This window comes from Chlamydotis macqueenii, chromosome 7 (genome assembly GCF_036417535.1).
Source record: "Chlamydotis macqueenii isolate bChlMac1 chromosome 7, bChlMac1.mat, whole genome shotgun sequence".
Lineage (NCBI taxonomy): Eukaryota > Metazoa > Chordata > Aves > Otidiformes > Otididae > Chlamydotis > Chlamydotis macqueenii.
Window position 1 is genome coordinate 6,015,102 of NC_141562.1, and position 21,791 is coordinate 6,036,892.

A 21,791-nucleotide genomic window follows, 5' to 3' on the forward strand; every position below is an offset into this window, starting at 1 on the left:
CTTTGAACATACCTCTGAATGGCCTATCATACAGGTTACTGTAGTCCCTTTCTCAACAGAGCAAAAGAGATAGGAGAAAAAAATCCTGTATTCTTTAAATCTTTCACTGCATAATTCTTCTTATCCTTTCTGTCCTGTGCAGACGCTGTGCTATAGAAGATGCACTATTACCGATATTCTACTGCCGAAGTCAGCTGTTGGTACAAATACCTGCTCTTCAGCTACAACATTGTCTTCTGGGTGAGTACAAAATGTACAGACTGAAATATTTAGGCATACCTCAGTTTTTATTAACTACCTGCGTATTTCTTCAAGAAAACAGGCTGAAATATTTACCTGAAACTGGAAGCTGATGTATGGTATGTCCCAGGTGTTTTGGAATTAAAGAAGCCAATCCCATGTGAGAAAGTAATTATTACTGAAAATTATGTGAATAATGATTCCTCCCTTGCATGCCCCTTCCTCCTATCTTATCTTCTGAGTGAAGATAAAGGAGTGAAGCAGATGAAACTGATTTTCTTTTTTTTTAACAGAGAAAGGAAAATAGCGTAGTCTCTGCTGTGGCTGACAAGACCTCTGTCTTTTAAATGATGGAGGCTATTGAGTGCTGGTTGTTTGGGTGAAGCTAGCTTTCTTAAGTTCGCTTAAGTGGTATGTTAAGTTGCTTCCCTGTTAAACATAGTCAGTATCTTAAATGTCATGCTCTGTGGGCAGGAAAATTGTCTGATACTATCTTGAAATCCTTAGCTAGGGACTAACCTGCCTGTAATGTTTGTTTGGAATTGTCAATGTGAAAAGAGGGCAAAACCAGGTGTGTGATTTTAGATGTGTATGATGGTCAAGATCACTGAAGCACGTAACTACCTTGGAAAAGAAGTTAGTGCATAGTGTTGCACTGGAAATAGTTAACATGTCTTTGAGGAGGAGGTAAAGGTAAAGATGTAGTTCAGATAATTTGGTAATTTTCAGAACTTGCAGGTTGAATGTTAGGAGTTCACACCTAAAGTCACAGAAACTGCAGTCGTGGAAAGGGATGGGTAGTCATGGAGAAGTGCAGATACAGTGACTTGCCTGGTGCTAGCAGCTTGGATTAATGTTCTGATTTAGAGTTTAAATATTTCTTAGTATGGATAGCTGCTTCTAAGAATGTTTAGGTTTTTTTTCAAAGCTGAAAGGATCAGATGGTAGTGGTTGAAGCAACTTGTTGAAGTTAAGAGTAAAAATGGATTCTCCTGATCCTAACTTGTCTGAAATCAGTAAATAGGCTAGAGAAGACCTGTTTGTTTACTCTGATTCCTTAAACCATGCCAACTTTTAACTCCCTAAATTTAAGATACACAGAATTTTTATCCAAATCTGTATTTAACTTCAGTAAAAAAGGTAATTTAGTGTCTAAGCATAAATTGCAGGCTGCAGAATCTTGTTCATACTTGTCAATAATGACTCCTTTGCTTGATTAACCCACAATAAACTTCTGGTCAACTAGGTTGACGTTTCTGCGCATTTTGACTGCTTTGGCAGTACTTAAGGTAGAAAATAAGTTTTTTGAAAGCTGCGTATATGATGGACAAAACTCTCAATTAATTTAGAATTGTAGAAGAGTCTAGGTTTGAACTTCTGGAGGTCATCTGGCACAATTTTCTATTGAAAGCAAGACCCGTACGGTAGGAAATCACTACTCAGAGAGAAGAGCTAGGAGTCTTGTGAGCTTCTTAGTCACCATTTTTTCAGCCTAATTAAAATGTTAGAAGGCCAGGTAATACTGAGATTGCAATTTGTGGGTATTGCTGTTGAAAACCACAGAAATTTTTGCTACTGTCACCATCTCTTGTTTACTATGCAATGTTTTAACATGACACTGTAGCATGAAGCCACAGAGGAGTTTGTTCTTGTGTGGCTAACAGGGCAGAAAAGATGTCTGTTGCTTGTGTAGAAACTTTTTTTCCAGTAAGTGTTAATTTGCCACAATATAGCCATAGTGCAAATGTTCTTTAGGGTTTGGGGTTTTTTTTTTTTTTTGGGTTCTTTTTTTTTTTTTGTTTGTTTGTTTTGGGGGTTTTTTTGGGGTTTTTTTTTTGGTTTGTTTGTTTTTTTCCCCCTAGCAATTGAGAGTTCCTATCATGGCCTCACATGTCAAAAAGTATGTGCTCAAAGGCCGCCAGCTCTGTAGTTATTTTCCTTCTGTATGGTGTAACTCCTATGTACCTGTAGTGGAGTGTGATGCGATGAGAAGTAATATTTGTCAAGCTGTTCTGGTTTTCAGAAAAATCACTTTGTAACTGGGTGAATGTTCTTCAACAGATAGTGTGAGGTGATATGTGAGAAATTGATAGACGCTTTTGTTCACGGATATATTAGGATTGTTCTGGACCTCTGCTTTCTTTCTAGCGAGTGTCTCATAAGTGAGGTTTATTACTGTTTTTGATGGGTAAACAGCCTTTGAAAAAATGAATTTTTTGTCTTTACTGGGAAGACTCTCAAGAATTTACCTCTGCTTTTTCACAGGAATTAATTTTATCTCTTTCTATTTTCTTTTTTATTCCTGCGGACTCATTACATTTCACTTTTTTCAAATTTCATTTTTACTGTATTCTCTTGAAGTTAGTTGTGAAGATCCAAGGCTTCTCCTTAAAGAAAAATTTTTAAAGAAGAGATACGGAAAAAATGTGGAGAATTTGAAATACAGCTTGTGTGTTTCAGCTGATCTCTTGGCTGGAGGAATTGGTTTTCTGAACAGGTACTAGGAATCTTGGTAGCTTGCTCAATGAATGATCTGAGGCTTCTGCTGAGAAGTTATTAGCAGGCTGACCTAGTAAACTATGTGTAACTACGGCTGTTTGGATAAGTTCGGCACCTTTAGTTGTAGAACAAGCTATGTAAATATTGAGTGGGAGAGTAGACACTCCTATAGGTGATGCATGAATCATTTAGCTGACACAATGATTTAGGAGCCTATGACATCCGTCTGGCTGGGATGACAATCTCTTTAACTGAACAAATCCTGTTGTGTGTAGAACAAAGTGTATTTTCTATGTGCCTTAAAAGAACTAAAGGACTACAAAATCAGAAGGGAAACGTAACCATGACTCGAAAAAGCAGCTTTTAAGGAGGGAACATTAGTTATGTTTTGCTTTTCTTAGCTTGCAGAACAGGTGCTTGTGGCAGCTTGTTTTGTGAGTGTTTTCATCAGTGAGGGTGCCACTATATAATGGGTGTAAGGGAAGGTATTAGATAGGTGTGCAGACAGCCTTTTGCCCATTTAAGCTGTTACTGGAGATATGATGGTAGCTCACCTGTGTCTTAACTCACAGCACAGTTTATTCATGTCCTGGTTTTGGCAGGAATGGAGTTAACTTTCCTCTCAGTAGCTGGTGTGTTTTGGATTTTGTGTGTGAAAAATGTTGATAAACACCATGGTGATACGAGTTGTTGTGAGTGAGACCAAGGACACTGTCCTGCTTTCCAAGTCTCACTAATTTGCAGATGCAGGAAGCTGGGAGAAAGCCAGAATAATTGACCCAAACTGGCCAAAGAGAGTATTCCGTGCCATAAACATCATGCTCAGTATATAAGTGGGGGTGGGCCAGGGTGGGTATCTGCCTTTCTGGCATCGTTCCCTCTCTCGCTCGCTGGCATCGTTCCCTCTACCTTGCTGCTCCCTTTTCCTCCTTTGCTTGCCGCTCAGTTTCCTTTCCGTCATCGCTGCTCGGGATGGGCTGTATGGGTCATTGGGACATCAGGTGGTGACAGAACATACATTATTCATTTTGTATGTAGTTTTCCTTTATTATTTTAGTAAACTGTCTTAATCTCAATCCACGAGTTCTCCTTCCTTCCCAATTCTCTCCCCCATCCCACTGGGGAGGGGGAGGGTGAGCGAGAAACTGTGTGGTGATTCGGGCTAAACCGTCACAATTCACAAGCCAGGTAATTAGCATATAAATAGTTACATTTTTTTTCTTTTGTCATGCTTACTAAAGATGCACGTTGACTTCCTCTTGTAGCTCTAAAGATAGTATCAGTGACTGTATAAACTTTAAAATTAAAGCGTATGGTGACTTAGTAGCCTACAGAATATTTAAACTTTTTAGAGGTCGGTTACTTCTGTTTGTGTCATATTTCAAATGCAGCTCACATAAATTGGGGTGGAACAAAATATTGAACTCGGAGGACAAATATGACTGTTTTAATAATGGCAAGCTCATGGTTTAATCAGCCTTTAGAAATCCGTAAGTTTTAATTCTTTGGAAGTTTTTTGTGGGTGACTGGACAGTAGAAGGTTCAGTTCCACTGGCTTTGAGTTCTGTATGGCTGGCGTGCAAAAATCAGTTCTCTGTTTGTACTTGGTTTTCCCTTGTAAGAAAGGGAATGGAGGTCGTAGGAAGGCTCTGACTTCCTAGGCATGGTTTTAATGTGGGATTACTGTATTTTCATCTTGCTTTTTAAGCATTCTAATAAGATTTAACTTCTCAAAGTACACTTGTTTTAGTGAATAGTGATGAGGCAGTACTGCAGCCATTAAGATAGCCCTGCAGGGCCTGCTCAGAAGTTTAAGTGAAATTACCCTATTACAGTAAATCTGGACCTCTGCTTTTTTTTTTCCCCTTTTTTTCCCCTTTTTTACCTTTCTTCCCCCCCCCATAGCTTCGTTTGGCATAATGAAATTAAAAGACTGCAGTAATACAAGGTGAAAAGCTTCATCCTGGCACCTTTCTGTTCTGAGTAATTTTCCAGTTGAGTCCTGTGAAAGCCAGCGCCACTGGAGAGGATGCAGAGGGCAGACAGCTGACCCTCAGGGAGAGTGCGGGGTTACTCTGTCTTGGGGTGCAGCACTGCTCTATGCCTTCCAGCCTGCACTTGGGAAGGCTTAGGGAATAAAATGCTTCAATCACCTGTCTCTGGTGCTTGCTTCATTGTCTCCAGTTGAAGGATTATTTTTTTTTTTGCGGGTAGTCCAAGAATTACACCTCATCCAGGATATGGCTATTTCAGTGAGGGATTACATCTGTGCTCTGCCAAAGCCTTTTAAGTTGCATGTGAGCTCACTGTCTCTCAGATGAATTGAGAGGAGAGGGTAAAATAGCTTTTAGCTGCTGTCATCTTGATTTATTTTCTGATGCTGTGTAGCTTTGTGTGTGGCTCTTCAGGGTTTTGGAGGAAAAAAAAAATAAAACCTTTTCACTCGTGCTGTAGGAGATGTGGCGTTTTTGCCCTAAATATGCTAATGAAGGGCAAAAATTCTCTTAAGCTCGGGAAAAGAATTCTGAGCTCGTTTTTTATCTCTTTTTTTTTTTTTTTTTTTTTTTCTCTTTTTTTTTTTTTAAGTAAGAGAAGACCCAGGCTAGCTTAAGACTTTTCCTGGCTTTTGCAGTGTGTGTTGTTTTTCAGGAACATCTAAACCAGCAAGGCTGTGCCAGGAAGAGGAAAGAATCCACCAACCAGGTGGTTTCCTGATCCTGAGAGGAAAAGTCTGGGAATAAACAATGGTAGGAAGGGCAGGCTGTAGGCTACTGATTGCTCCAGCATGGGTGGAACTACAATGTAAAATAAGATTGTTCAGGAAAAAGTGTTCTCTGTAAGAGTAACATTTTGTGCTTACGAAAACTGGGTGCAATAGGAATACATTCCCATTGCTTCCAGTCAGACTTTGAGGCAGGCTGACCCAAAATCAGTTTGTGTGCAAGGATTGTCTTGCAGAAATTATGTTTAGCTTTAACCTAGATTTGACAAACAAATTAGACCTGTTTTTCTGTAGTGTGATTCCAGTAGCATAGTCAAAGGAATGCAAAGTGTGATTGGGAGTGGATCGTGCTTAAGCTAAGTGGTCTAGAGCACCGTGTCAGTATTGTATGTCTCCTGAGCAGAGCTTACAGCTCAATGCAATATGTTACTATTGTGGATTTTTTCATTTCTAAAGCAGGAAATAACCAAATGCCGGTTATTAGTTTTAGTTTCATGTTCAAAGGGGTAGAGCTGAGCTGCTTTGTGTATATTTCCATCTAACCTTTCATGCAGTATATGGTTTCAATGACTCTGTGGCATAGAAGTGAGTTAGGTAGTCCAGTTTGTTCTTGCTTACGCATCATCCAGATTCTGATTAAAGGCAAATTTCAAAGTACCTCTCCTTTGACATAGCAGGCTTGCTCACTCTCATCCTGGGAACACTTTTGGTTAGCATTACTACTTCTCAGCTGCCTGTTCTCCCATTCATATGGCCAGTTAGTTCAGTGAGCTGATGAAGATTAAAGCCTTTCTTTCATTTCAGGCTGGATCAGTTCCCTGGTCTGCCTGATGGCAGTCACTTGAATTGCTTTCTGCAAGAGTGGTAAAGAGAGGCTGTTTCCTGGTGCTATTTCCTTTCAGAGTGCTGTATCGGGTGTGCTCTAATCATGCTAACTTCTGAGGTGGTTTTATCGTTGTGGTGGGTTTTACAATAGTTTAAATCATCTCGTTGAAAACTACCTTGCACGTGGTATTTAACGCAAAGAAATCTCATTCAGTTAAACAACTACCATTTTACTTCCTTGCAAATTGGTTGCCTTGGTAATTGTGCCTATCAGTGTAGTGGTTGATGGCTTTGTTTCTTTTGTTGTTCATCTTACTTCACTGTTTTTTGCTAAAGAAACATGTGTGATTTGACTGCTTCTAGTATGAATTATTAACTCATGTCTTAGCTGAATTAAGTTTTAGATTTATCATGTTGGTTCCCTGAGACTAATTTTTTTTTTTTTTTGTGCTGATAAACTCTGTTTTATGTGTAGGTATTTCCATGAGCACCTATGCAAACTTAACTTTGCAAAAGTAGTGTAGTTTTGTGAAACAACACTTTATGAAAACATGTGAGCAATGTTTGTGTTCAGAGGTGAGAATGAAGTGTGCTAGTGAAAAATCTACTTAATCAAGATTCTATTACAATGTAATTAATATTATAATGAAAGGCAGCCAGTCTGAAGGGAACACCCTATTTGTATATTCAATAGCACAGTATTAGTGTTTATAGAATCATAGAATGGTTTGGGTTGGAAGGGACCTTCAAAGGCCATCTAGTCCAACTCCTCTGCAAGGAGCAGGGACATCTCCAACCAGATCAGGTTGCTCAGAGCCTCATCCAACCTGGCCTTGGATGTTTCCAGGAATGGGGCATCCACCACCTCTCTGGGCAACCTGTTTCAGTGCTCTACCACCCTCATTGTAGAAAACTCTTTCTTACATCCAATCTGAATCTACCTCCTTCTATTTTGAAACCATTACCCCTTGTCCTATCACAACAGGCCCTACTGAAGAGTTTCTCACCTTCTTTCCTGTAGGCCCCCTTTAGGTACTGGAAGACCACTTTAAGTCTCCCCAGAGCCTTGTCTTCTCCAGGCTGAACAGCCCCAACTCTCTCAGCCTGTCCCTGTAGGAGAGGTGCTCCAGCCCTCTGATCATCTTTGTGGCCTCTGGACTCGCTCCAGCAGGTCCATGTCCTTCTTGTGTTGGGGGCTCTGGAGCTGGAGGTAGTACTGCAGGTGGGGTCTGACAAGAGCAGAGTAGAGGGGGAGAATCACCTCCCTCAGCTTGCTGGCTACGCTTTTGATGTAGCCCAGGGTGTGGTTGGCTTTCTGGGCTGCTAACATTAGTTTATATGTAGAGTATGGAAGATGTGTGTCTTCCCAATTTTTTTTTTTCTTTTTTTTTTCCTCCCCTCATTCCTTCAGAAAAAGTTCCCAAGATCCAGCTGTGACTACTGTGTAGTTACTGCAAATTGTATGAGCTGTCTTCACCTATCTCCCAGTATTCCTAGAGCATTTGGAATGAGAAAGGGTGAAGGATGCTTCAATTGTATGCACTGTGTAACTTAATGACATACAAGTTTGATTATTGATTTATTTCTGTTTTGCTTCTTCATCTGAAAATCACTGGATTAAGATTTAAGCGTAATCTGAGTCAGTATTCTGTTTATATCCATGTGGTTTTTAATAGTAATTTTAAAGTTGTGCTTTCATCCAAATCATCACTTTAAGTGTACTTAGCTTATTCAGAGCCTGAGATGAATAGTCACTGTGCTGTTGCTTATTAAGCAACATCTGGAAATTTAATTTATTTAGCACTACTTTACCCAATTGTAACTTTCTTCGCTACTATACAATCATAGAATCATTTAGCTTGGAAAAGACCTTTAAGATAGATTCCAAGTGTGAACCTAACACTGCCAAGTCCACCACTAAACCATGTCCCTAAGCACCACATCTTGGTCTCCCCTGAGTCAACTTTTCTCCAGACTAAATAACTCCAGTTTCCTCAGCTGCTTCTTATAGGACTTGTTCTCTAAACCCGTCACCAGCTTTGTTGCTTTTCTTTGAACACACTCTGGCAACTCGGTGTCTTTTAAGGTTACATGGACATGGCAGTGTAGAATGCCATTTTAAGTAATGAGGGGAAGCTGCCCTCATTTTGTAGAAAGATCATTTCAATTTGATTATTGACAGTGGATGTTAAAGACAAACTGCCTGAGAATGGAGAAAGGGAATTAAAGACTAGAACAAGGATCTCTTGATTCATTTGGATTAATATAATTTGGAAATTTTTACTATACAACATATAAATTCATGTAGATTTTGTACATTGTCAATTAGATTTGTCGCTTATCGAAAGTAAGTGAGTGGGACATTACTTTAGCTCAATTCAAAAAGGCTTAAACAAGGTAAGGATTCAGAAAACAAACTGTATGTATTTAGTTAGGGAAGAGGCTAATATAATGAGCCGTGACACTGAGAAGTTATGAAGAGTCGAGCATGACTACTCTCTGGGGGTGGTACTATAAAATGACTAGGGAATAACCTCAAAATGCATTAAATATTCTGAAATCTTTATTAGTTTGCAGACAAAATATCCTTGTCCCCAGTGACTTGCTCTGAATAACTCTGACTTGCACACCACTGTGTGGAATTGTTAGTTTAGTACTGTATACTTCTTGAGTAATCATGAATAAAGTGTCGTTTATAAATTGCTAGAATGCTGTGGAATAAAAGCACTCTAAATCATTTTTGCAACAAGTTGACTCATGGGGTGGAATGTCTGATTACTGTTGTCTGAGATTACAAACAATATTTGTTTTACTTGAGCAACAGTGGTACTGGCTAAGTGTTTGAGAATGTGTTGATTAATATCTCTATCTTTTTTTTTTTTTTTTTTTTTTTTTTTTTTTTAGCTAGCTGGGGTGGCCTTCCTTGCAGCTGGTCTGTGGGCATGGAGTGAAAAGGTAAGGGTAGATAATGACTGGTCTGTCTTTGTTTGGTGGCTGTCCTCTCCTGCCTCCAGCCCCAGCAAAACTATACTTCCTCAGAAAGCAGAAAAGGTTCACTGTAGCATCTGAGCTCAGGACCTTGTTCAAATGATCTAAACGGAGTTTAGCTGGAGTTTTATTATTTATATGTATTTATATATGTTGTCCTTGATCAAGTGTTAAGTTGTGGCCCTTGATGTTTAAACTTTTCTGTAAACTTATGAGAATAGGATGCTATGGAGAATTTAATCTGTATGAGTAATCTTTATGAATTAGTTATCTTTTGAAAGCATGTTTTCCAAAATACACTTACCTACCTACCTCTTTTTGTTAAAAACAAGAATTTGTGAGGAATGTGAAAGATGTCTTTTTATATTAGAAAAACAAAACATGTCTTTAGAATGATCTTTCTGAAGTATTCTATTTTTCAGGCCGTCTGTTATCTTCCACTTTACTCCTCATGGAGTTCATTAAGTGATTGTGTCTCTGTGTAGAACAACAAAATTGGGGAACATGATCTAGCTGAACAACTCTTATTTTTTGTCAGAGATTTCTTTCAGCTGAATAATTTCCTCAGTCAGAGAAAGTCTGTGCAGACATGTACTTAGAGTTCTGTTACAAGAGAATCATAGAATGGTTAGAGTTGGAAGGGACCTTCAAAGGTCATCTAGTCCAACCCCTCTGCAAGGAGCAGGGACATCCCTGACTAGATCAGGTTGCTCAGAGCCTCATCCAGCCTGGCCTTGAATGTTTCCAGGGATGGGGCATCAAGAGATGGTATAGGTATGAAAAGGAATGGTTCATCCCCATTATGGAAGTGAAAGCATGGCTTTAATATGACTGCAAGCAGGAGGAAAAAGTGACAGTTACTAGCAGATGTACTGATCTGCATCTTAATTAACAGTGGAGGACAAATGCCCTCAGTGTTCAGTTGTGCTACTGGGTAGGAACACTTCATTTACCATCACAGTGCAACATTTCCTTAATTAGAGTGCTTGTATGCAGCAGCTGCCCACATACAGAGAGGTTCTGGGATTCCTCCACTCTTTGGAAGTGAAAGTTTTATTATGACCTTAATGCTGAGGTATTTGTTTTCCTTCTCCCTGCTTCCCTGTGTGTGTGCACACATTTTCACAACTAAATTAGTGCTGTCATTGATACGTATTAAGCAGCCTATCTCCACACATAAATGCATTTACCTCCTATTCTGCTGTTATAAAAGGATTTTCTTTCCAGTCCTTTAGGGAAGGAAAGGTTTAGGTTTAACTTGACTTGAATTTGTATTCTCTCCTGTTCAGACATTATCTTCTGTTCTATAAAGAAGCACATAGGATCTGTGTGGTTGGAAATTACTAGCTCATAATTACCTCCATTTGCCAAATGGACTTAATGGCACACTGAAGTTACTAAAAGGCAAAGACAGCCTCTTTATTCATTTTATTTCTTAATTTTTGCCTGAACTATTTCTGCTCTCTGTCCTATCTTGCAAATACGTGCTTCAGAACTTTTCCTGTGGTTTTGAACTTCTGAATAGCTCATTAAACTTGTACATGATTTTTCATATCTGGTGTTCTGTGCTATGTCGACAGTCTTTCATACCAGTGCCATTTTTGAGCTGTGTGCTTGTATGGATCTGTCTGTTTACAGATGGTGAACAATAGATGGAAAGTAAGAGAAAAACATTCTGGAAGCTGTGCTGCAGTAGTAAACCCAAAGATAAACTACAGGTGGCAGAAGAGTTTTGAATATCCTGTCTCTCAGTGCAAATTGAAGCACATTGGGTCCTTTTAACTCCTCTGGTTTTTTTCTTGTCTTTTGCTTTTTCCACTAGGACTATGCTTCACATGGATTCCCGAGCAGTCTTTTTTTTCTGGATATAAATCCTGTGCATCTGCTTTAGCTGATAATATATGAATGAGAATGATGGTTTGTGAGAAATGTTGAAAATACTCTATGTAAAAATGTTACCAATCCTGATTTGTTACCTTTTTGAGTCAAATCCAGTCTCTCTAACAGGTCTATCTAATTGGCCTATCCTTATGATCTTATAACTGGGATTTGTTATTCTGAACAGTCACATAGAAGTTAAATTGCATAAAGCTTTAAAAATCTACATAATAAAAATGTTAATATCTGTCACCCAAGAGATATTGCAAAAATTGCTATGAGAAAGTGAATTATAATAAACCTAATAGAAGCAAGGTGATTAACACTGAGCCCTGTCATCAGGAAAGCAATTTATATTGGTGAAACCATTTCAAGGACACAAAGGAAGATCTGGGAAACTAGAGGCTAGTCAGCCTGACTTCATTCCAGCAAGGTCAGGGCTAATAACAAATGGAGAGGGAGCAGTCAGTCTACTTCAAAGCAAAACTTATTTAGAAAGACTTCAAGAACATGGAGAAATGGGTTGACAGGAACCTTATGAAAGTTTATTTAAAAAACAAGGCAAATGCAAAAGTCCTGTGCCTGAGGTGGAGTAACCCATGCATCAGTATAAGCTGGGGGTTGACTGCCTAGAGAGCAGCTTTGTGAGGAACAAACCTTGTGCTCCTTTTGATTGGTAAGTTGAATATCAGGTGACCACAGAGTGGCCAGTGGTTAGGGGAGGAGCTTCTTCCAACAATATTCATTACACTTGAGGCTGCATCTGGAGTACGATGTCCAGTTTTGGGCTCCTTTATGTCAGGCGGGTCTTTTCCGACCCTAAGTTATTCTATGATACGTGTACTTTCTTATTCTTTAGTCACTAGCTGATCTTTATTTGTGTTTGTACACAGAGGTGTATAAACTGCCTAAGAGTATGTGCATGTAACTTGTCTTACAGTCAGCGTCAGTGTGATACTGTGACAGTCAGCATCCAGTTTACAGAACTTCATTATAAGAAATCAACTCTATCCTTGTCAGATGTATTTTGTAGTTTCAGTACTAGTGTATCTCAAAACAGTAACTGGTTTTGTGTTTGTTAGTGGGCTGTATTAGAGGCTGTTTAAAGCAATCCACGTTAGCCCTCTATTGCCAACACATTTCAGTTGAGACAGTGGCATAATGCTTACAAACATCAAAAGAAAGTGGAAAACAACTTAAGCATGTGCAGTTGAACTCTTAATTCACTGTTCTAAGTGACTGAAAGGAAGACTTGAAGGCTGAGTTTTGTTCTTGCATTTTTTTGACACTGACTTCAGATATCAGACTTCATTTCTATAGATATACACCTGCAGGAAATCTAGACGTTGTTGGGAAAGGCAGCCTGTGCTTCAAAGAGCTTTTACCACCCTGCAGATGACACAGGCAGAAGCATCCTGAAAGGGATAAGTAAGTGGAGTAAGATAGTACCCCGAGTTCTCTTATTTACTTCCTTCTTTCAGGATTTTTCATGTAGCTTCTTTTGTTAAGCAAAAAAATATCCACAACCGTCTTTTAAAAAGAAAATGTTGTAAACATCAAATGTAACATGAAGAACCTGTTTTGAATCAGCAGCATCAGAGGGTGAATAGTAGGGCACAGATCCTGCCAACTTTTCTTCAGAACATGCTTTGATCAGAGGAAGTTTTCTTCCAAAAGATGTTGCTTGAGCAAGTGAGATTGTCAGAAAAAAAAGCTTGGGTTTGGGTGTGGGAAGGAGATGGCAGGAAATGGTTGTGAACATCCTGATCACACAGTGTTTGATTTCATAGTGTATTGGTTCTACAAAGACAGTGAATTAGCCTAGCTAGTCTTGGTATGTCTTCCTTGATTGTGGGGTCTGAGCCGAGGTTTGGTTAGGTGAGACTCTCATAATCAACCCAGTAGACCAAGTTTGATAGTTAGCTGTGAGATCTTCCAGTTTGTAAGAGTGGAAATGTGTCACTGGTGACATGAACTAGAAAAGCCTTTACTTCCCAAGGCTTTCTGAATGCTGGGAAATCTATAAACCATGACCGCTTTTTAGTAAGCTGTTTGAACTGTTAGTCACCAGTTATTGCAAGGCAATTCTGAACTCTACAGTTGGATTTTTTTTTTCTTTTCATCCCTTCAACCAATTTTAGTAAAAACAACTGCGTTGTCTTGCTGATGCCAAATTAACAACTCTAACAAGATCTTTTACAGAACACGTTCTTAAAAGATGAACTCCTGTGTATCATCATAATACTGTTAATCAGTGTCTTTTCATCAGTTGGTGAAGGTTTTCCATGTGTACATTTTCTTCTAATGCTGTAATTTGAACACATTGTGCTTAAATGCTTACTTAAAAATAAAAGTGATACAGATTTTCCCAAGGTATTCTCTTAGGATGTATATTCTTTGTACTGAACTCTAGCACAAATACCGGAGTAGCAAGATGAGAGTTTACATTCCCTTGACAGACCTGGATTGCTTGTATGAATTACTTTAAGTCTCTCCGATACCTTTCTCTTACGCTAAAAGTAGTTAGCTTGAGAGTATACTTTATAAAGAAAAAAAAACCAAAAGATAATAAACATGTAATTATGGGATACTATACTGTGGTGATTTTTGTTATTTCTCTGTTTTAAAGAGAAAGTGTTTCCTTATTAAAATGTTCTGTGTATTGCTGATGAGTGTATGATTAACACTCAGGTTATTGCAAGGCTTCCTGGATGTCCCTACAAATTGTTCTTGTTAATTTTAAGAGTTTCAGTTGTTGATCCCTTCTGACTTCTGCATGTTGCGTCTTGTTCTGGCACATTACCTGGGAAGCTTGTGTTATATTTATTTGATGGAATTTTAATGGTAGCTGATGTATAAACTTAATTTCTTTAAAACCTAGTTTAGAAATAAGGGCTTAACTGTATTAGCATTATGTTTACATAGGCTTAGAAATTCTGTCCTAAGATCTAGGCAAACAGGCTTAATAGGTAAGATTATTGTCAAGATAAGTGGTGTATCTGGATAACTAACAAAAAAGAAAATATTTCTGCTAAATTAGGCAAATTGCAAATACCTTACAGAGAATAAATAACTTATTTTGGTGTAAGAATTTTATCTGGAGTGAAAGGGGAATATTTAGACTACACATCTCTATTTTTGCAAGATTTTGGAGGAGCATTCCTAAGGCTATTCAGCACTAGAAGGGTGTAACTAAAATGTTTAGAGGAAAAATCTGCTTCCCTTGAAAACTGAAACAAGATTTTATTCTCCTCGTTTAAAATGTCACACATAACCTGCGTTGTAGTTAAAATGTCTCTCCCTTTCTGCCACTTAAACACTGTTTGGAGAAATTATTTTTCTTAATTTTTTTTTAAAGACTTTGAAATTGGAGTGCCTTTGTGATTGATGCATTTCAATTTAATTATTAATTCTTTTGCGTTGAAACTAAAGGAATATTCAGTGATAGTATTGAGCTTTTGGCACCATCTTGTGGAAGCTTGTTTGGCAGATAGATCTAGGAGAATATAATCTGAGAAGCTGACTGCGCTGTATTTACTTACTAAAAGAATTAGTAGCTATAACTTTGCATTAATACTTCCTCTGCTAGCGTGAGGAAAATTGATATTGTCAATAGCCATTTTACAGCAAGACTTTTCCATGTGGGTCACTGGCAAGCTGAATGGTTTGCAGCCAATTCATTTGGAATCATATGGAAGTTATGGTCATCCAGAAGGAATGTTAAATGAAAAACATGCTTATAGTGATCACTTTTTTTTTTTTCTGTTACGCTGTTTTTCTTATTCAGGGTGTACTGTCTGATCTGACGAAGGTGTCTGGTCTTCGTGGTCTGGACCCAGTGTTGCTTGTCTTAGTGGTGGGAATAGTGATGTTTACTTTGGGATTTGCTGGTTGTGTAGGAGCACTGAGAGAAAACATCTGCCTTCTGAAGTTTGTAAGTAACATCATTATATGAGTGGATTATTATGCATGTGAAAGCTGGGAATGATGGGTGAAGAGCTAGTAGCAAACCCAGATAATTAATTTGTAGAATTTAGTTTGTTACAAAGGTTATAGTAAACTTACTCCACTTACGAGCCTCTGAGTAATGGTATTAAAAGCAGTGTATGTTCAAACCTATGTATATTTTCCCCTTTTTGGAAAACACTTATACTCTTTTTCATTCGTTATTTTGTACAGTGGTGTTACAGTATATATACCAGAATTCTAATGTTATGTATGTAATATCAAAAAATATGATGTTCTGGAATGTATTCCGTCAGATAGAGATTACTGAGGAGATGGTATGGTGGCTTAGGGAGAAAAAAATATCTTAAAAAATTTAAAATTTCTTCTGAATGTTTGTGGGACAAAACTGCCAACAACTGCAAAACTCCCAAAAGTTGGGAGGACTTCAGTGACTGATGTGATATCTCTTAAATGATTGGTTTTGTACTGAGACATCTTTTTTGCTTTAGATCTGAAAATGATTAAGCTGGACAGAAAAATTATAAAACTGGAAACAATTGAAGAAGTAATATCAAGGCTACTTTAGCTCTGTGTTTTGCAGATTCACAATTATCATGTTCACTGCTGTGCATAATGACTGTGCTATGCTGCTCATTTTGCTGTTGAGTTCAAGTGACCAAAACAAAAAGATAACTGCCTCTTGGGGTTTTCTTTACATTATAGTCTCATTTAACAGGCTGTATTCTCGCAGTATTTGTACTGAGTGAGAATTTTAACATAATTCTCTGTCTGTTTCTGGTGGAGTTGGAGTAGGGATGCATTGAAAATGAATGGATATTTTCTAATTTGGGACTTTTTTTTTTTTTTTTAATAACAGTTCTGTAGAGCAGTTGTGATTATATTCCTACTGGAGCTGGCAGTGGCAGTTCTGGCTTTCCTGTTCCAGGACTGGGTGAGGGACAAGGTTAAGGAATTCTTTGAGAATAACATTAAATCCTACCGAGATGATATTGACCTTCAGAACCTCATTGATTCGCTACAGAAAATTGTAAGTTCATTTCGTGTCACTTCTTTCATGTGTTCTAAGAGAGTATGTAGATTTGGAACTTTTACTTTTTGTTATGTATTCAATATAAATAATATCATATAAATAAATATTACATATTTATCATATAACATAACTAATAGTGCTGTGTTACAGATATCCTGTTTTGCTCTTCCTGTGTTGAAAGCATCAGGGAGGCAAGATATTCTGAAATACAGTGCTGTTCTAACTGCAAACGTGGAAGCTCTGCCAAGCATTCGTCTGCCTTTTGACCTTCTTGACTTGCTCCCCTATTCTGATCAGTGTTGCACTAGATGACGTGAGAAGTGAGCAACAAAAAAACCCACCACTGTATCCTGAAAAAATTATGCAGTGGAACTGGTAGTTTGCACTCCTGTTTTAGGAGGCACTGCATTCTTGTACAGGGATGCAGCACAGGACCTTTTGTTTTCCGAGATGCACCTCGTCTTGAAGCAAAAGAGGATTTTTGCTAACTGGGAAAGGTTAGTCTCTAGTCAGTGAGTTATCAAGGAAGGTTGAAACAATTTTGCGCTTCTCTAGTCTTAAAATATTCAGTAACCAGAAGACAGTAATGTACGCCAGGGGATGACAAGGCACATGCTAATAAAGGCCTAGTGGCTTTCATTCAATCAGCTGCTTTTGTAATCATGCCCAGGAAACAACCAGTGAGGGTAGCTGTTCTGATTCTTATTTATTTATGTGTAGTTAAAAAAAATATGGAGAGAAACAGAGTTCATCTGCGAGTACCTCACAAAGAGGTAAAAATGGTTGTTGTCTTAATGTATTTTTTTCCCCTTATAAAAGAAGATTGTTTTTTGTCTGTCTTCTAGAAGATAATGTTTAAACATCTGTACTCACCACTCAATTTGATAGCAAAGCATGTTTTAGGGTGGATACCATTTGGGTCAGCTGTATATTACCAGCAGCTTACCTATCCTATTCGTTTCCTCTTGTGTGCATTGATACAGAAGAATCGTTTGACTAAGCTGCCTACACTTCAGTGCTATTTGCTTTAGCTTTCAGTGCTAAGGGCACCTTTTTTGTAACACGGGGCTCCTCATGGCCGTGACCAACACCAGTAATTGTCTCAGTGTTGTCCACTCTGTTGCTCTTTCTGATTGTCAAGTTTCAGTGCAGTCAGGCAGGCTAATATGCTAAGCTGATTTACAGTTGAACTCCAGTTAAATACTTTTCAATTAAAATAAAAAGCTGAGCTTACTAAAAGGAGTTCACTAGCAGATTAACAAGCTAATAAACCTGAAACAGGACAGACCAGAAAAATCTCTGAATCGACCTGTTGTTTATCCATACCTGAGGAAGGAAGGGAAGTATGCAACGCAGATTAGCAAGTGTAGTTCTGCAAGGGTTGAACAACAAGGTGCAGCAGTGTGTTCAAATGCCTTGCTGAAACCCATATTCTAAGGAGCTGTCATGGTTTGACTCGAGTCACCACACAGTTTCTCGCTCACCCTCCCCCTCCCCAGCAGGATGGAGGAGAGAAATGGGAAGAAAGGAAAACTTGTGGGTTGGGATGAAGACAGTTTGCTAGAATAGCAAAGGAAAATGACAGTAATAGCAAAATAAAAGGATACTAAAATATACAAAATGAACAATGCACGATTTCTCACCACCCGATGTCCTGATAACTGATACAGCCTGTCCTGAGCAGCGATCATGGACATGAAACCGAGCGGCAAGCAAAGGAGCAAGAGAGCCAGCAAGGCTGAGGGAACGATGCCAGCCAGCAAGTGGTGCCCCTGCCCCGGGCAACCCCCACTTATATACCGAGCATGACGTTTATGGCATGAAACACTCTCTGGCCAGTTTGGGTCAATTAGTCTATCTCTGTCCCAGCTTCTTGTGCCCGCACATTAGCGAGACCTGGAAAGCCAGACTGTGTCCTTGGTCTCATTAGCAACAACTTGTTTCATCAGGGTGTTTATCTACATTCTTCACATAGTAAATCCAAAATACACCAGCTACTGAGAAGAAAATTAACTCCATTCCTGCCGAACCCAGGACGGGAGTTGTGGTCCTTAACCTGACCTGCTGTTCTCAGTGTGTGCCCTGGCACCCAGAGAGCTTTTTGTAGGCAGCTTCTTGGTCTGGCTAATTATATTCTTTTCAGGCCTATGAGTGACCTTGCAGTCTGTACCTTAATAAGGTAGATCAGCATGTTTAGTGTTTGTATGGCTTTTTACAAAGGCATAGATGCATGAGAGAGGAGAGTCTAGAAGGACAAAAAAGAACCTCTTTTGCTTTCTTCATGGTAAATATATTAATGACTTAGAAATACATTTTTTTTCTTGGTGTTTTTTCTGTTCTGACCATTCTGTTCAGCTCTTTTTAGTCATGTTTCCTGTGAAAACTGTGTAAACAATTCTGCTCTGTGTTCACATCCATGTCTGTCACAACTTAACTTCTGAATCCATTTACTGACTTCAAGTTTTGGTGGTGTCGCAGACAGTTAAGTTAATAGAAGTTTTGTGAAGACTAGCAGTGGGGCAGAGGAGAGATCCTAGAGGTATCCCAAGAGGATGGAACTTCATGAGAAACCAGGAAAATCTGTGTGATGGTATAACATTTCAAGTACTCAAATTATAGAGAAAGATCTGCACCCTTAAATATTGAGGCCAGTAAACTGCAAAGCATACCTCAAAAAGAAACTGGTGTTCATTAGTTCTGGGAATTGAACATTCTTTGAAATGTTGAGATTTCCTCAACCTGCAGTTACAGTAATTATTTGGTTTTTGGTTTAGGTCTAGAAATTTATGTGGAATACTTCTAGAGTTGACGGACCTTTGAGCTAGTGAAACTTCACCAGCTAATTCCTTTGGATCTGAAAACTTTCTAATTTAAAAGAAAATAAGTATATTCACAGATGTTTGGATCCACTTTTTACCGTAAACAAGGAGAAGAAAACTTATTGATTCATGAAGAGTTAAAGATGGAGTCACAAATTTAAGGAAATATTTTTCATAGTTTTTCTGGTTTCGGTTGACTTGGAAATAATGGGGTACAAAGCATTTTTAGAAACTATTTTGTTGCACCATTTACAGATGTATGCTCATTGCATCTAGCAGTTACATCTAAAGTAATTTTAATGATTTTGCCTGTCATGGTGACACCTATTTCCATCAGCAGTATACCAAACGTATTGCTTTGATTTCATAGACCCACAGTATTGATGACTCTTCTTTTTTTTTGTATTCTATTGCCAGTGATTCTGCACAGCCTGACAGAAAGTGAAGATGATGAGCAAATATCATTCCAGAGAGTTCATTCAGTTGTCTCTAAAATACCCCAAATGCTAACTGTTTGTTTATCTGTTGCAGAACCATTGCTGTGGTGCCCAAGGTCCAGATGACTGGGACTTTAACATCTACTTTAACTGCAGCAGTGACAGCAAAAGTCGTGAGAAGTGCGGCGTTCCTTTTTCCTGTTGTATTCCTGATCCTGCTGTAAGTTGTTTCCTGGCTTTGTATTGCTCTGATATTGGAGAGTTATGAAAGGAAGTACTTTGTCAATACAGTGTAATGACTAGGGCTTTAAAAGGTCTTCTAAAGTGATCAGAAATTACTCTTGCAGAGACAAACTCTTTTCGTGTTTCTATTCTATCCTTTTTAGAGTCCAGATATTGCAACCTGTTACATAGTTGAAAACTTATTGTCACCAGAAATTCAAGCTATTTTTCTATGGCTTTAGTCTGCAAGTATTGGTGGTTGATTTTTTTATTTTTTTATTTTTTTTTTTATTCCCAATGCGTTGTTTCTTTGAATTCAAGCCAGTTCTGTTACGTAACCTGTAAGGACCTGAGAGCGCTGTAAAGCAGTGTGTTTGCTGCAGTTAGAATTAATGTTACACCACCCCTCTGCCAGGCAAGTAGGAGTAACTCTATTTGCTGATTGTTCATCAGCAACTAGTAAAGTGCTCATGCACAAACTCAGTTTAAAGCATTTGGGTCAGTTCTTTGGTTTTGGCAAGATTTAGGTGTTTATTGGTTAGATCTGTTTACTAAACTTTAGGAATCTGACCCTTTCAGTGGAACCCAAAATGTGAAGGTAGTAACTAACATGTAGTGCTTTATAGTATGAGTGGGAATAGTTACAATTCAAAGTCAGTCCACCAATCCTTGTATAGAGCAGATAGCCATTGGTAGGTTATACTAAGACTTTTTATTTTCTTGGAAATCAGCTAAGGAGGGACTTTGTCAGGGAAATGTTCCATGTTCAGATTCCGCAGTAATTATTTTCTTCTTTACTTTGGAGCAGTGCTATTCCACTGCAACTTTTTCTGTTGCTGGTGCTGTATTTAAGGAGACATAAGTATGTTTAAATCTTTTTAATATGAGATTCTACTCCTGATATTTCAGTATAACTCACTATTCATTGTGTAAATGATGCTCTAATTGTGTAATACATATATTTTCATAAGTTTCATACAGACGAAACAAAGTATGTCTTAAAAGGAATATCTTTACAACTTTGGAGTTAAATACTGTCATTGGGTTGTGTGAGGTTGTAATGTGAAAGGTGTTTATGGTCTTCCTACTTGGGATCTACCTTGTCTTCAGGATTAGGTTTATCTTGGAGCTGGGTTATGTGTGAGACTTTGAACTGTCAAGTGAGGGGGCTCGGGTAACTTGTAGCTGTTACTTGTTTTAACTGATTGGGATGGCAAATTGTATCCTACTTGAAATGATAAAGTTGTAAGGTGTATTTCTCCACTGCAGATGTAAATAAATTTTTATTGTTACCTTAGTGTTTAGATGAAATGACTAATGCGAAACTGATCTTGGAAATGCAGATGTCTCATTTGGATGCTGGCAGTACAGTTGCTGCACTTCATGTTAAAAAATCCTTGCTAGTTGAAAGCTAAGCAGTAGAAGAAGCTGGGATTTCTGGTGGAGGATGTTTTCCTGCTAGTATACACCTCTGCTTTGTCATTACTTTTCTTGTGTTCTGCTAGTGCTTTCCTCATTTTTACTAAAAATGCTTCTTAAAATGGTTGACTGTGACAGTCCTGATTGGTTTGTCTGTGAATCTAAAAGACAGAAAAAACTTCCTATGAACAGAAGTGAGTAGAATTCAATTGATTTACTATAAATCTTTTCTACTTTGCAGCAAAAAGTTGTGAATACACAGTGTGGCTATGATGTCAGAAAGAAGGTAAGGTGCTGGGATCTTGCTGTCATGTTCTTTGCCTGCACAGGCAAAACTACAAAAATGGTGGAATTGCTGATAGGTATGTCAGCTTAACATTCTGGGAACTAATTGACTGCTACATCATGCTACAAGTAGTGTAGCTGAGATTGTCCTTTGTTTAAAGTAGACTAGTACTTTGGGAGGGTGGAGAAAACAAGTGATGGAATGGGTGAAAGGAAAGGTGTGTTTCAAAAAGGGGTAGGACATGAACTTCAAATGTGCACTTCATTTATTAGTTCTAATAGTCTAACTCTGAATTCTATTATCTGCTAATTTAAAAGTATTCTACTAACAAGATTTGCAGAAAGATACTAACATCAGTGTCCAGTATTCCCTGATCTAATCTGGACATATCTGTATTTCTGGAGTCCACTTAAAAACATTACTGCATAAGTGACAACTCAGTACTTTATCTGTATAA

At 38.3% G+C, this 21,791-nt stretch overlaps 1 protein-coding gene across 2 annotated transcripts in view; it reads left to right on the forward strand.

Annotated features, from left to right (window-relative positions):
- The window catches only part of TSPAN14 (tetraspanin 14), a 43,459-nt gene that overhangs the window by 15,762 nt on the left and 5,906 nt on the right, over positions 1 to 21,791 (forward strand). For both annotated transcript variants that reach the window (XM_086752244.1, XM_086752245.1), the window contains exons 2-7: positions 143 to 240; positions 9,191 to 9,241; positions 14,940 to 15,086; positions 15,978 to 16,148; positions 19,502 to 19,627; positions 21,290 to 21,334. In XM_086752244.1, the coding sequence (XP_086608370.1) occupies positions 160 to 240; positions 9,191 to 9,241; positions 14,940 to 15,086; positions 15,978 to 16,148; positions 19,502 to 19,627; positions 21,290 to 21,334 (621 nt within the window). In that variant the 5' untranslated portion in view covers positions 143 to 159. The remainder of the gene's footprint in view (positions 1 to 142; positions 241 to 9,190; positions 9,242 to 14,939; positions 15,087 to 15,977; positions 16,149 to 19,501; positions 19,628 to 21,289; positions 21,335 to 21,791) is intronic.